The 15,113-nt window shown below is 44.0% G+C and overlaps 1 protein-coding gene across 3 annotated transcripts in view; it reads right to left on the bottom strand.

Moving 5' to 3' along the window:
- Positions 1–1,677: 1,677 nt before the first annotated feature.
- Positions 1,678–15,113, bottom strand: part of OTULIN (OTU deubiquitinase with linear linkage specificity) — a 39,972-nt gene continuing 26,536 nt past the window's right edge. The window contains exons 5-6 of one of the 3 annotated variants that reach the window (XM_062211735.1): positions 11,032–11,301; positions 1,678–7,336 (exon numbers count right to left, since the gene is read on the bottom strand). In XM_062211735.1, coding sequence (XP_062067719.1) covers positions 7,142–7,336; positions 11,032–11,301 — 465 coding nt within the window. In that variant the 3' untranslated portion in view covers positions 1,678–7,141. Of the gene's footprint in view, positions 7,337–10,493; positions 10,574–11,031; positions 11,302–15,113 lie in introns of those variants that run through there. The other 2 variants (XM_062211733.1, XM_062211734.1) reach the window with 2 other exon arrangements.

Below are 15,113 nucleotides of genomic sequence, written 5' to 3'. Positions count from 1 at the left end.
GGCCCAAGTGCTTGGGTCTCTGCCGCCCATATGGGAGATCTAGATAAAGCTCCTGGCTTCAGCCTAGACCAGCCCTGACTGTTGCATCTATCTGAGGAGTAAACTTTTGGAAGGAAGAGCTCTTTCAAACAAATAAATCTTTAAAAAATAATAATAAAAACCCTTTGGCAAAGGCCAAAGGAATCATACTCACACTTGCTCATACAGTAGGAATGTACAACAATGGTAACATTCCAGAGGGCCATTTGGCAAGACTACCACTCAATAAGAGAGCACAGACCAAAGGCAGGGGTAGGAGGAAGGGCAAGGTGAGAGAGAGAATTCAGAGGAACTTCAGAGCGCCCAGGTTTCCAGCAAGACAGAAGTAATACGTGAACACACACAGCATCAGATATCCTCTCATCTAACAACGTGGCTGGTGTTGTCTTTACTGTTTGATGGTTATAAACATCTTCACAAGGGTTTCCATAGGGCTCCCAGTCTGGATCCCTGTTTTCCTCTCCACTTCCTAGGGTTGGAGAAGTGCAAGAGGAAGAAATGCAAGAAACATTGTCCTGAGTTGATCAGAGCACTGTACAGGTAGAGTGAGAAGGGGTATTTATACCTGACATCGAAAATGTTTATTAATCAAAAAAAAAAAAACAAACAAACAAACAAACAAAAAAAAACAAATGGGACGAGGAAGAGGCTGCTGCAGTTTACCCTGGGAAGGTCTTTCTGCTGCCCATTTCCAACCTGGCATCTCTCTCTGATGGCTGCCCTTCCCAAGGCCAATGGGCTCCTCAGAAGTCCAGCACCATTTTGCAAAAAGATGCCAGCCTCGAGCCGGCGCCACGGCTCACTAGGCTAATCCTCCGCCTTGCGGCACCGGCACACCGGGTTCTAGTCCTGGTTGGGGCACCGGATTCTGTCCCGGTTGCCCCTCTTCCAAGCCAGCTCTCTGCTGTGGCCAGGGAGTGCAGCGGAGGATGGCCCAAGTTCTTGGGCCCTGCACCCCATGGGAGACCAGGAGAAGCACCTGGCTCCTGCCATCGGATCAGCGCGGTGCGCCGGCCACAGCACGCCAGCCGCGGCGGCCACTGGAGGGTGAACCAACGGCAAAAAGGAAGACCTTTCTCTCTGTCTCTCTCACTGTCCACTCTGCCTGTCAAAAAAAAAAAAAAAAAAAAGACGCCAGCCTCAGTATTTTTTCACTAACAGGCAGCTCTCTGCTGGCTCACGCTTCATTCTCTACCCTTGAGATACCTCTAAATTCCTCTCTTTTCTCCATTTTTAGATAACTTCTTTCCAAGACTGCCTGACTGCCATGCAACACATGCACACAGTTCTTGCTACCCCATTTCTGGGTCCATTTCCAGCAGTCCAAATGGCTCTTAGAGACCTTAGAAAGTTTGCACACAGCAGGCCTCAGAGCAAACACACAGCAAGCCTGCACTTGCAGGCCTGGACATCCTCCTCCAAGCCTGTGACGAACTGGCACCTTACCTCGTCTACACTACACCCGAGCCAGCCTGTGGATGGTGGAGATGAAGACACTCAGATTTAGGGAGGTTCAGTAACTTGCCCAAGTTCACCCTGTTAACAGGTGGTGGAACAGCTGGGGAATCCAGACCCAAATCCAAACTGTGCACTAGTTCTGCTGAAGCACTTAACACACAGGTTAGGCACCAGGCGAGTCACTTCATCTCATCTAATTCTTCAGCACCCAGATATCTCCTCCCAAATCCTTCATTTACTTCTCCACCCACAATGGGTAGGAGTGACATCAGGAGTCAGCATGTGACATCATGGACCTGCCTCAGGGTGCCGGAAAGTTAAAGCCAAAGTCCTCAAAGGCAGGCATTTAACCATAGCAACACAGTCAGGCTTCTGGGTTTTATTCTCTAAGTTTATTGTTAGTTGTTTATTTTTACAATGCAGCCTCTGACAGTGAAGATGAGAGGTTCAGCAAGTGACAGAGGAAACTCCTGCCCCGTGACCCAGGTGTCTGGTCACATCTGCAGGTGGGCCTCGGGGACATGTTTTTCAGAGCAGGCGACATTTATGACATAGGCTGCTACCTTACAGTGTAAACAGAAGAGACAGCAATGAACGAGCCAAGAGGAGCACAGCCAGGTTCCCCCAGCCAGCTGCCCGAACACCTCCCTCCATGGCGGATCCCCCTGGGAGGAAAAATGTCACTGCTATATCACCAGCACAAGTTTTAAAACTGGCTTGTTTTCCTCTCGAAATTCACAATCCAGAAAGTTTGAAGGTTGCTAAAATGCAGGTAACAATACCAAAAATATTTCTGTGAACACAATGGAAATGAGAAGACAGCCCATCCAGTACATTCATTTTGGCTTTGTTCTCACTGAAATACTCAGAAGTAACGTCACCTTGGACTGATGTGCTTTCCAGGAGGGGCCCCATATTTTTAGCACCATTTATGTGAACACAGACCAAGGCATTTTTCAATACATAAATGAAAACTATTAAAATTAAGTATAAAAATTTATCTTGAAGTTTAGAATTAAGCTCGAGCACCCTGGTTAGTGAGAAAGCATCTGCCAAGACTATGGATACCTCAAGTTCCATGTTCCCTTCCTTGTAACTGACGCATGTTTTGGCAATTCTATTCCTTATCCAAACTTACACCCAAGAAAGGAGATAAACTGAAATAAAACTTCAGTTCAGTGCCCTCCTCCACTAATGCTACTGAACGTTCTTCGTGGACATTCAAAATGCTTCAGTCTACAGGGAGCATAAGGTATGCAACAGTCTTAATCATACACTGATGTATGTTTCCAGATTTAATGGCTACCCTATATATTTTAATTACATAAACCAACCCATTCCACCAATCCCCAGTGATGATTTGCAATTTACCATCAAAGCAAACACAATTACATGAGACAGCTCACCTCCACCCTCACGGAACATGTTAAGTGAGGACATGCTGCGACTGCAGACAACATACATACACTCCTCTGGGTCATGGTCAAACACGCCTCACCCCTTCTGCTACTGACTGCCAGGAAGAGCTAGAGGTGTCAGGCCGCTGAACCAGTTCAGTTTTGTGCTGTTCATGGCTCTTGAGGTTTTCACTGAAGTTCAAGAACGTGAATCTTTAGTTGCCTGTGTCTACTCACACATCCAGAAGACCAAGGCACAGCTCAGCACTAGCTGTCCGCTCCCTTAGAAGAGATCACAAATGAGGTTTCCCAGAACAGGTAATCATGAAACGTTTCTCTTCTGTTAAGCAGAAGAAACTTATTAAATCTTAGAAATAGGAATTTGCATAATACATGTACATAAGTCTTTCCACTCATTTAGATTTTTATTCTTTTATAACTGAAGTACAGGAGGTCCATTGGGCATCTGCTATTTTGTTTATAAATGGTACTTTATAAATTTCCATCTAAAGTCAGTTTTTCCTCTTTCAGTCTGCTACTTTCTTACAGTTCCTTAGACCTTTCTTACTACACTTGATCTTAGCCAAAATGGCCAGGAAGTGATCCTTCAACCTCATTTTAAAAAATTACCTGATATTATGCCTTGCCTTCGCTAAACTATTAGAGGATTCTACTTGTTTCACTTTCCAGATTCGCTTCACAAACTGAAGACTTTAAATATATAGTTTTGGTAGTCACATATTTTAAATAAAGGCATTTATCTTTATGCATACCTACAAGTAAGATTGCCTGATGGTTTGTTTATGCTTCCAAAAACATTCTGGCTTTCAACGGGGAGTACCTACAAAGTATTGTTTAAGAAAAAGAGGTAAGAAAATTAACTGTATTTTGTCATGCAAAGACACAGCCAGGAGATCTCTGTGGATTCTACACATGTGTATGTTCATGATAGGAGTGTTGTTAGCACTGGACAATAGCACTCCCATTGTTACCTGGAAGGCCTTTAAAGAAAAATACTCTTCAGATAAAACAGCCCCTTGGGGTAAGGAGTGGACAGAAAACACAGCCTCTTACAGAAAAAGACCAAGTACACCAAAACCTACGAATCTGTCTTCTGACAGAGGTATTATCAGTCCATGTGGCCAGAGACTTTACCTGGAAAGTTCTAAAATTAGAGAGGGAAAAAAAATAAAAGGATACAATGGCCATGTCTATCTTCCTTATCAAAGAAAAATCTTATCAGACACTAAATTAGTACACACTTTTAAAGGCTTGTGGAAAAAATGGAAATAAACATTTTTACTGCAGAAAAGTTTTTTGCATTATATGCGTTCTGCTTCAACTTTTTGAAAACCCCTCATATAACAGCATAGTAAAAGTGTTAATTAATGGCTACATTTTTAAAAAGCAGGACTAATCCAGTCTTGTGCATTTAAGACATTTTCATAGTGCTGTATTTTAAGAAGAGGAAGTGCAAACATTCCAGATCTGGTAAGCTGGAGACCACATGCTGGCTCCTAATTTTAATGCCACCATGACTGCTCCATGTATGTAATTAAACTCAGTGGATGTCAGAGACGCAGAAGTGACTCAGGAGATGAGGAAGAGAACCTGAAAATGCAAAGTTAATTCTATGTAATGTGATACGGGACAATTCTTTCAGGCTTAAATGTATTTTAAATGAGCTCAAGGTATAAAGTCATGCCTGTTTAAAGCAGAGAATTTTTCTGCCAATGCCAGAGAGTCTAAAACCTTTAAACCTGCAATAAGCTCTGGGATAGAAAGTGAGCACGGTGCAGTTCATACTGCCATCTCTTCTTCCAGAACAGGAATGCAGAACACCTGGCCTGCATGCCACATAAGGCCTACAGAATCATTTGCTCTGGCCCTGCCAAGGCAACTACAAGCAGGACTCAAAATTCAATTAATCTATAGCAGAATAATTTTTAAGTTGATAATTTTGTATGTGAACGATCTTATAAATACCCAAATGGCCTCTGGCTAGAAAAACGTTCCACCATTCCATTCTAGAAAATCTTATCATTTGAGAGATCCCTCCAAGCACATTATTTGCCTGAATCCATTGGAAACTCAATTCAGCTGATGTCACACCACCTGCTCAAGACTCTGGGCAACTGAAATTGTATATTGCATAGGATACCTTTTTTAAAGTGGGCCAATCACTTCTATTTTCTGAAGTGCTGTTTGAAAGCTTTACTTCTCTGATGCTATGATCCTACCAAGCTTGGACCACCGTCTGACAGCACAGGCTGGCAAGGTCCTGACACGGAAAGCATCATAAAATAGACGTACACTTGTGAACTCTTACCAATATGGTGCTTAAAACCACAATTTCTGCACATACTCTAACAGTATCATACTTAGAAATAAGAAAAAATTTTAAAAAAAACACTTCAGATTCACTTAGCACACTGTCAAAATGCAGAGTCATGAATGTTTACAAACGCAGCAGCATATATGAAGCACCGATTCTAGTTGCCTGAAGAACACAGATCCCTAGGGCCTGTAATCCAAACATTTCAAGTGGTGCTTTAAAGTGCTCAAAAAGAAGTGCTAAGCATTTCCTGTTGTGCAGTTACAAACATTAAAATGACACATGAAAGCCAATAAAAAGTTGTTATCACTTTAATTTGGCTTCTGGACACCTCCTTGTGGGAGGCACGGTTGCATTTCACAGTGGAAAACACAAAGCCTCTCTCATGCACATTCAGAGTAGGATTTGATTCCAGCACTCTATCACTAAGCATCTGGCAAAATCAGGTCAATATCATCAATGAGGTAATGGGATAAACAAAAAAGTAACAGTCTAAAGCAATTTTGTGCATCCTGAGTTTTCTTAACTAAGACTTAATTTTCAATTATAAGCAAAACTTGAATTTTCAAAGGTTTGTCCCTACTGAAACAGATAAGATAGCTTATAAATTAACTTAGACCAAATAAAGATTTTTAATTTTAAAATAACTTTAGTACTTCAGAAAAAAACTACTTTACAAACGTTAAACCCATTCAGAACGTGCTAGACCAATCCCACTGGTTCCTGTGAATAATCTCCACGGTCCAGGCCTCTAATGGGCAATGTGGACTTAAGACAGACCCTGCTCAGCAGGGCTGCCCCCTTTCCGCCCCTAGGCTCCATCCAAATCTGTGCCAAGCAGGCAGTCGCCCAGGGCCCGCTGTCTCCCTGTCTTCCCAAGTCAAGTCAAGGGCACGGGCAGCCCAGCCCCACCTTAACACTCATGTTTACCACCTGTTTCTGCAGAAACTTACTCATATAAAAAGCCTCAAGATGGGTTACTATCACTCATCCGCTGTGCCAGATGAGTTAGGTGGGACTGGCAATAAATGTACTCTGAAACACACATGAAGTAGGCATCCAGCTTGGCCCAACCTCTGCACTTACATAAGTGACTACAACCATTTGGCCTTGGTTTCTCCTCTAAAACCACAGGTGGCAATAAACTGTTCTGCCTATAAAACCAGAGTCTACAGAACCGGAGAACAGTTAACAGCCCCAATAGCCTGGCACTACTGCAAGCAGCGTGCATTCACACTGACAGGCATTGCCACAGACTCAGGTACACTGGGGACATCGGACACCTGTCACAGTGACATGGAGTAAGAAGTTCTAGGTTCCCTCACCACTCTCTTCAGCCTTCAAATAACTCACTTTTGGCCCCAATTCTTAATTATCACAATCTGTTTAAAATAGCCTTAATATGTAAATCCAAGCCACTCCTCCTCCTGAGACAGTGAGAGGATGTTATGACTATGCCATTAACAGATCTACCCAGAACTGTACCACTTAAGCTGACTGCACAAAGATCACTATAGAGACCCATTACCACCCAAGAAACAAACAAAAAAAAAATACTGTCTTAAAAAAATTAAAAAGCCAGTTCACCATTACAGTTTTGATTTGAGACATAAGAAACATATTATTCTCCAAGATGAGTCTCCTCTGATACAAAAGAATTTGCCTCCTTGGGAAGTTGTCATTTGCACCTTCCAGCAGATATATACTGAAGACCCTCCCTGCCCCCCAAAACGTACTGTATCCCACACAAAGGAAAAGACTTGGTTAGTCCTTATAGGCAAAAAGTCTTCAGAGCATCCCAGTCCAGTGCAGCGTTCCCATAGACTGTTCTCAGAGACCGGCAGGCCTGAGGCCAAGCAGAGGAGCTGTGTGGACACCTCTGCCATGTCGCCAGGTTGTACAGGTGCGTCTCTCAAAGACTCGTCTCCTCACACACTCTGACAGGAACATTATAGTGTCGATCGTCCTCAGTGATGAGAGTCACCACAGGCCAGTCCTTGGGTGGGTCAGTGGGGTAGACTGTGATGAACTCCTCAGTGTTATACTTGGAGAGCCGGTACACCTGGATGGTGTGGTGCACGGCATAGGCAAGGAGGAACATTTCAACCTGGGAAGAAAGGGCAAATGGGTATCCTGAGGGAAGCCATGTTGGAACATGCAGCTTAGCAAGGAGCTCCACCCATTGTCCCACATAACACATAACAATGGCAAAGCCCCAACCTTTTTCTCTCCCGTTTGGGAAAGCCCCAACCTTTGCTATACCAAAACAACAACAACAACAACAAAAACATAAATAGGCAAGCAGATAATCAAGAATGGATGCTATGGTTCACAAGGGTATTTTAAAAACTTATCCAAGGGTATTTAAAAAACTTGTGGAGAAAAGAAATTAAAAGGTCAATCTATTTTGGTGCAAATGCTGAAATCCATGCACATGGTGTCTTTTAAAAGTTCATGGAAGAGGCCGGCACCATGGCACAGTAGGTTAATCCTCTGCCTGCGGCATCAGCATCCCATATGGGCACCGGTTCCAGTCCCAGCTGCTCCTCTTCTGATCCAACTCTCTGCTAATGGCCAGGAACAGAACTGAAAGATGGCCCAAGTGCCTGGGTCCCTGCACCCATAGGGGAAGACTGGAGGAGGTTCCTGGTTAACTTCGGATCAGCTCAGCTCTAGCCATTGCAGCCATCCAGGGAGTGAAGCAATAGATGGAAGACCTTTCTCTCTCTCTCTCTTTTCTCTCTCTCCTCTCTCCCTCTTTCTCTCTCTTCTTCTTCTTCTCCTCTCTCTCTGTAACTCTAAATAAATAAAATATTTAAAAAAAAAAAAGTTCATGGAAAGCATTTCTTAGGAAAAAACTTGGCATAGATATGAAAAAAAAATTTGCATGAAACACATCTTTTAATTCTATTTTTCCATGAATTTTTTGAAGTACCCTTCCCTATGTAAATATAAAGAACTCCTACAACTCGATAACAAAAAATAACCAGTTTAAAAACTGGCCAAGGGGGCTAGCACTGTGGTGTAGGGGGTAAAGCTGCCATCTACAATGTCAGCATCCCATCCAGCTCTGTTATGGCCTGGGGAAGCAGTAGAAGACAGCTCAGATCCTTGGGCCCCTGCACCCACAGGGGAGGCCTGGAAGAAGCTCCTGGCCCCTGGCCCCGGCTGGCCATTGTGGCCGTCTAGGGAGTAAACCCCCTGATGGAAGACCTCTCTCTCTCTCTCTACCTCTCTGTAATTCTGCCTTTCAAATAAATAAATCTTAAAAAAAAAAAAAAAAACAACCTGGCCAAATGATTAGGAGAGACATTTCTTCAGAGAAGATATGCAAAGTGCCAATAAGCGTGTGAAAAGATGCTCAACATGGGTTCATTAGAGAAATGCAAATCAAAACCACAAGGGAGGGGCCCAACATTGTGGGGAAGCAGGTTAACCTGTCAACTGCAATGTTGGCATCACATAATCTCATATGAGTGCTGACCCTGCTCATATGCCTAGGAAAGCAGAAAATGTCCCAAGTGCTTTGGGCCTCTGTCACCCACCTGGGAGACATGGTTGAAGCTCCTGGTTTTGGCCTGGCCCAGCCCCGTTTGGTGCAGCCATTTAGGGAGTGAACCAGTAGATGGAAGATCTCTGTCTCTCCCTCTTTCTCTCTGCCTTTCAAATCAACAAATCTTTTTAAAAAAAAAACAAATGAAAAAAAAAACACATAATGCATTTTCAAATGGTTAGGGTTTCTTTTTTTTTTAACGTGAACTTCACCTCAAATAAAACTGAAGCCAGTAAGCAGGGCTGGCAAAGATGTGGAGAAATGGACTTGGATGCGCTGCTGGTGAGAATGCAAGGTAGTGTAAATGCTGTGAAACACTTGGGCAGATCCTCAAAATGTTTAAAAAAAAAATCACATAGCCCAGCAGTTCCACTCCTGGGTATAGCCCAGACAACTGAAAATTACGTCCACACTAAACAATGGTACACAAATGTGCATAGCAGAGTTACTCATAATTAAAATAGAGAAACAACCTAAATGCCCATCAAACTGATGAACAGATGAATCAAGTATGATATAGTCATACAACGGAATTTTATCAATAAAAAAGAATGAAGTACTGACGTGACAAAATACGGGTCAATCGTAAAAACATTACATTAAATGCAAGAAGCAAGTGACAAAAGTCCACATTATAATGATTCCATTTCTATGAAATGTCCAGAATAGGCAAATCTTGAGAAGGAAAATAGATGAGTGACTGCCAGAGCTGGGGAAGGTGTGATTGTCAGGGGCTCTCTCTTGAGGGCTTACAATGGTCCAAAATTAGACGGATGGGACAGTTTAAAAGGGTAAGTTTCATGGTATGCAAGTTTTACTTCAAAAGAGCTGCTATTTTATTTTCAGAGTTAGAGGCATAGACACAGAGAGAGAGAGATCTTCCATCTGCTGGCTCACTCCCCAAGTGGCTGCAACGGCCAGGGCTAAGCCATCATGTGGGTCCCCAATGTGGGTGGCAGGGGTCCAAGCACTTGGGCCATCTTCTAATGCTGTCCCCAGGCCATTAGCAGGGAGCTGGATCAAAGTGGAGCAGCCACTTGAGATGCCAGTATCACAGGTGGCAGAATTACCCACTACGCCACAATGCCAGCCCCCAGGCAGCTATTTTAAGACACGGACTTCTCATGGCAGCAGGCCTTGAGAAAGTCTCCAAAAGGAGTAACTTCAGTCTAATATGCTAACCATGCTCCACCAAGCTTTTCAACACAAGGTATTCACTGTGGGGCAGGAGACATACGTAATCCACGTTAGGATTACAGACAACTTTCTAAAATAAATACCATCCATCCTGCCTGATCCAGAGTGATCATCAGCCTTTGCTCTTTGCTACACTCTAGGAATAACAAAGGAACAGGCATGTCCCTGCAAGATGACATCCAGAAGAGCCCAACCCAGTGAGTGCTCTATTCCATGCCTTTTCAGGAATGGCACGGGCAACAGTCAGTCATGTAAGTAGGAAGGCAGTACTCTGGACAGACAACCTCTCTACTACTTCAGTGGTGGACTCCTGCACGAAAGACTTTTTAGGGAAAAATACACACCAAAGAGAATACACCGAATGGTGACTGATCTGTTGATTTATTGGGACAGTACTGCACTGGGTCTCTGCGTCGAACTCCAAACTGTCAATGGTCCAAGAGCAGATGGGCTCTACTGTCTAAGGTGACTCCATTTCTATCTTTAATCCGGGTGCAACTGCCATGATTAAATAAGCCCCTCGACATGGCTCTTCCGAGTGCTTTACCTATTTGTAGCCTCCCAAAGCCAACGGTACTGATGCCATTCACCAGCCTACAAAAACAAGCCCAGGTTGAGATGACAGTGGTGGTTATAAAATATGTGTAAAATTCTTTGATGTTCCCTACTTGAAAAGATGGAGCCCAAATCTCTTCCCCTTGAAAATGGAATGGATAACCTGTCACAAAATGTGATGTGCAGCGTGACTGCCACTTACATCATAAATAGACCATAAAAAGCACTGTGGCTTCCTCCTTGCTCTCTGCTCAAATTCCTCTGAGAGAAGCCAGCACCTCCATGGAGAGGCCCATGAGGTGAGACACAGGAGCCTCCTGCCAAGAGCCATGTTAAAAGTAGATCTTCTAGTCCCTGGTCACAACTTCTGATGACTGCAACCTCATGAAACCCTGAGCCAGAGCCACTCAACTAAGTGGCTCCAGAATTCCTGGCCTATAAAAACAGCAAAATCATGATTGATGGTTAAAGCACTTTCCCCCAAAGGCATAACTCACCTGTTCAAGGCCACCAGTGTGTCCCACCTGGTTTAGGTGGTTCCTAAGCAGCTGTCCAGGGTCATTTGATGTGTCCCGGGCAAACAGGAGCACAGAGAAAAATGGCACCTCCTTTCCCTTCTCTTTGTCATCATACAGTTCAATGGCTCTGTTTAGCATCAGAAATTTCACAGCTTCATAGAAGCTGTATTCCTCCTCCTCATTTGTGAACAGTTCATCACATGCTCTCTGCCTTGCTTCAGAAGTTCTCATTTCAGCCAAGCCTGCCCACTACAATAAGAAAGTTACACAATAGTTAGAATGTTTACTCTGAAAATCCCTGGTATCTCCCACACTATGAGCACAAAATTATTTTCAAAAATAGGCTACCACGTGCTGGTGCTACAGCATAGCAGGTTAAACTGCTGTTTCCCAGTCCTCACAGCAGACTTCTAGAATGACATTCGCTGTAAATAACAGTCTGACCTCAGAATCAACCCTTAAGGCTTCCTTGTCTGGCTGAAAGGCCTGTGAGAGCATCTCAGGCATGCAAAGCCAAGACTCTGGCAAAAAATATCCTACACGGAGAATCTCTGTGAGACCTCAGTAGAAAGAAAGGGCCATCAAAGAAGGAGGTACTGTTCTCTGAAGGGAGGAGAACATCCACATTGCTTATGGCCGTGTCCAAATACTGATGGAATCTATGGTCACAAAAGGCTTCCATAGCCTTGGCAGCCCATGGCAAGAGCCTCAGGTGATCATTGACATCATAAATAAGAGTGTTAATTGTTAAAGGAACAACAGAAGTCACTGTGCACTTACTCCCCATGTAGGACCTCTGTCCTTAATGAGTTGTAATATGAGAATCGACTGCAAATCTTGTTCTCAAACTGTACTCTATATGTTGGGGGGGGGGGGGTGCAAACTGTTGAAATCTGTGCTTAACATGGAGATGGTCCTCTGAATATAAAATCAAACTAAAAATGAACCATAATGAAGAAGGAGATGGGAGAGGGAGATGGGATGGAAATCAGGGTGGGAGGGTCGGTATGGGGGAAAGAACCACTATATTCCTAAAGTTGTACCTATGAAAAAATGCATTCATTAAATAAAAACTTTAAAAAATAAATAAATAAACTGTTGCTTCCAACACCAGCATCCCATATCAGAGTGCCAGTTCAAGTGCCAGATACTCCACTTCCAATCCAGCTTCCTGCTGACATGCCTGAGAAGACAGCAGAAGATGGCCCAAGTGCTTGGGCTCATGTCACCAATGTGGGAGACCTAGATGGAGTTCCTAGCTCCTGGCTCCAGCCTGGCCTGACCTGGCTATTGCAGTCATGTAGGAAGTGTACCAGAGAATGGAAAATCTCTGTTGCTCTGCCTTTCAATTAAATAAATAAGTCTAAAAAGAAAGTAAGCCACCATGAGTCACTTACCAATGCTCACAGCATCCGAGTTTCCAGCTCAAACAATGGTACTCTTCAATCGCATAAACTCCTTATTCAGCTTTTCCCCCCACTAATTTGACATAGAATTGCAGAGCAATAAGCAGAAGCACTGAGGCTATGGAATGGAAATGTCAACTCCCAAGTTCCCTGGAGAAAGACTTAAGTCAACAAACAGAGATGCTCATCAAAAAGCTAACAGGCAGATGTAAAGCCGGCAAGAGCAGGGGGTGTGCACCTACACTGACTCCACCTTCTAAAAGGTTTACAGAAGCAGTTTCCATCCAGAAACACAAAGCTACTCCTTCACAACAGAAGATAGGAAAGGCAGATGAGGGGTCTCCTCAATATCAAGTCTATACAATATTCCCCCTCTAGCCTTTTAAAAATATACATAAGCATCAAATGAATAAATCCACTCAGGAAACTTTTATGACTCCTGATTTAAGAATAAACCAAATTGTGTGTTGTGCGTGAGGCATCCAGCTAACATAGGCAAACTCCAATAAGTGGTCAGGAAACCCCTATAAAATATATGTGCTCTAAGTTACAATGAGTGAGAATCAGAGATGCCAACATAAACACCAATCCTTATGAATAACCAAACACAGTGCTCTTCTCAAAAACCATTACAGAATTTAAATTCAAGAGTAAATTTTAACAGTCATGAATTATACAGAACTCTCTCCAATATGTAAACTAAAAACTGGAATATGCCATATCTCATCTTCGAGTAGACAGCTGGCTGTCAAGAGCATGAGTACAGAATCAGACAATTGGGATGGAGTCAAGACCTCACCACTGAGAACTGGTAGTTTTCTAAGGGCATCTAACCAACCACTCAGCCTTGGTTTCTACAACTGTACAATGGGGATACTACAGCAACATCTTTGTAGTTGTGAGTGAAAGAACTTTTAGGAGAGCCTGGCACAAAATAAGTCTTAATAATCCTGGCTCAGAATATCAAAAAAAAAAATACGCCGGCGCCGCGGCTCAATAGGCTAATCCTCCGCCTTGCGGCGCCGGCACACCGGGTTCTAGTCCCGGTCAGGGCACCGATCCTGTCCCGGTTGCCCCTCTTCCAGGCCAGCTCTCTGCTGTGGCCGGGGAGTGCAGTGGAGGATGGCCCAAGTTCTTGGGCCCTGCACCCCATGGGAGACCAGGAGAAGCACCTGGCTCCTGCCATCGGAACAGCGCGGTGCGCCGGCCGCAGCACGCCTACCGCGGCGGCCATTGGAGGGTGAACCAACGGCAAAGGAAGACCTTTCTCTCTGTCTCCCTCTACTGTCCACTCTGCCTGTCAAAAAAAAAAAAAAAAAAGAATATCAAAAAAAATAATCTTGGGGCCCACATTGTTGCATAGGTTAGGCTGCCACCCAGCATACCAGCATCCCATGAGTCCCGGTTAGAGTCCCAGTTTCTCCACATTTGATCCAGTTCCCTCCTAATGCACCCAAGAAAACAACAGAAGACGGCCTGAATGCTCAGGCCCCTCCCTGCCAGCCATTGTGAGAGACCTGAATGCAGTTCTCAGCTCTTGTCTTCACCCTAGCCCAACCTCAGCTACTGTGACCATTTGAGGAAGAAACCAGTAGATGGAAGAGTCTAACTCTGCCTTTCAAATAAATAAATCTTTTAAAAAGTAATAATTTGGGAGCCAGAGCTGTGGTATAGCAGGTTAAGCCACCATCTGTAGTGCTGGCATCCCATAGGGTGCAGTTCGAGTCCTAGCTGCTCTATTCCAATCCAGCTCCCTACTAACATGCATGGGAAAGCAGCAGAAAACAGCCCAAGTGCTTGGGCCCCTGCACCCATGTGGGAGATGAAGCTCCTGGCTTTGGTTTGGCCCAGGCCGCTGCAGCCATTTGGGAAGGGAACAAGTGGATGGATGATTTCTACCCATGTCTCCCTGTAATTATGACTTTTATATAAGTAAGTCCTTAATAATTTAAATGTAATTGTGAACTGGCATCACTTAAGCCATTTTTCCTCCAAAATGATGGTCTATTTGTAGTAGACTTGCCTAATAATACAAAAACAGCAATTCCACAAGACCTTAAAAAAGACGAAAAGGAAACTGACCTGGGGCTGAGCTGAAGCACCCTCCCTCAACCCTTTACCAGCTCAGAAACTGGGTATGCTCAAGTCCCTACCTCCCCAAAATCATGTGTTCTACTCATCAGGTAATGAGAAGAGAATTTCTCTTTCCTTGTTTCTCTTTCATTTCTTTACAATGGAAGATAGATTTAAAAACTACTGGACTTTGACAACGTACTTTCCAGTATCATTTCCTAACTTTTTAAGCAAAACCTAGGTGCCAGGATATCATGGCCTCAGTTCATTCACTCAACAAAACAGTCACCAAATGCCTGTTATGTGCCAGATACTGGCTGCAAAGGACAGTTTCTCACGGAACCAGAAGTCTAACAGGGCAACATGGTCCACTCTCAAGTAAACAGATCCCACCTGGATACAGTAGGGGCTGTGAAGGACCTTTAAGTCCATGTCTGACCCCTCCTTACCTGCCATCCTCTCCACTGACAAAGCCTACAACAACTTACAGGCCCTCAACTTGGGGGTCCTCGTCAGGAAGGTTCTGAGCTGCTCTGAGCCAGTGACCCAGGGGTCAGTGCAGATCAGTGTGCACGTGGGACA

Source organism: Lepus europaeus, chromosome 15 (assembly GCF_033115175.1).
Source record: "Lepus europaeus isolate LE1 chromosome 15, mLepTim1.pri, whole genome shotgun sequence".
Lineage (NCBI taxonomy): Eukaryota > Metazoa > Chordata > Mammalia > Lagomorpha > Leporidae > Lepus > Lepus europaeus.
This window is presented reverse-complemented; position numbering and strand designations above follow the sequence as displayed.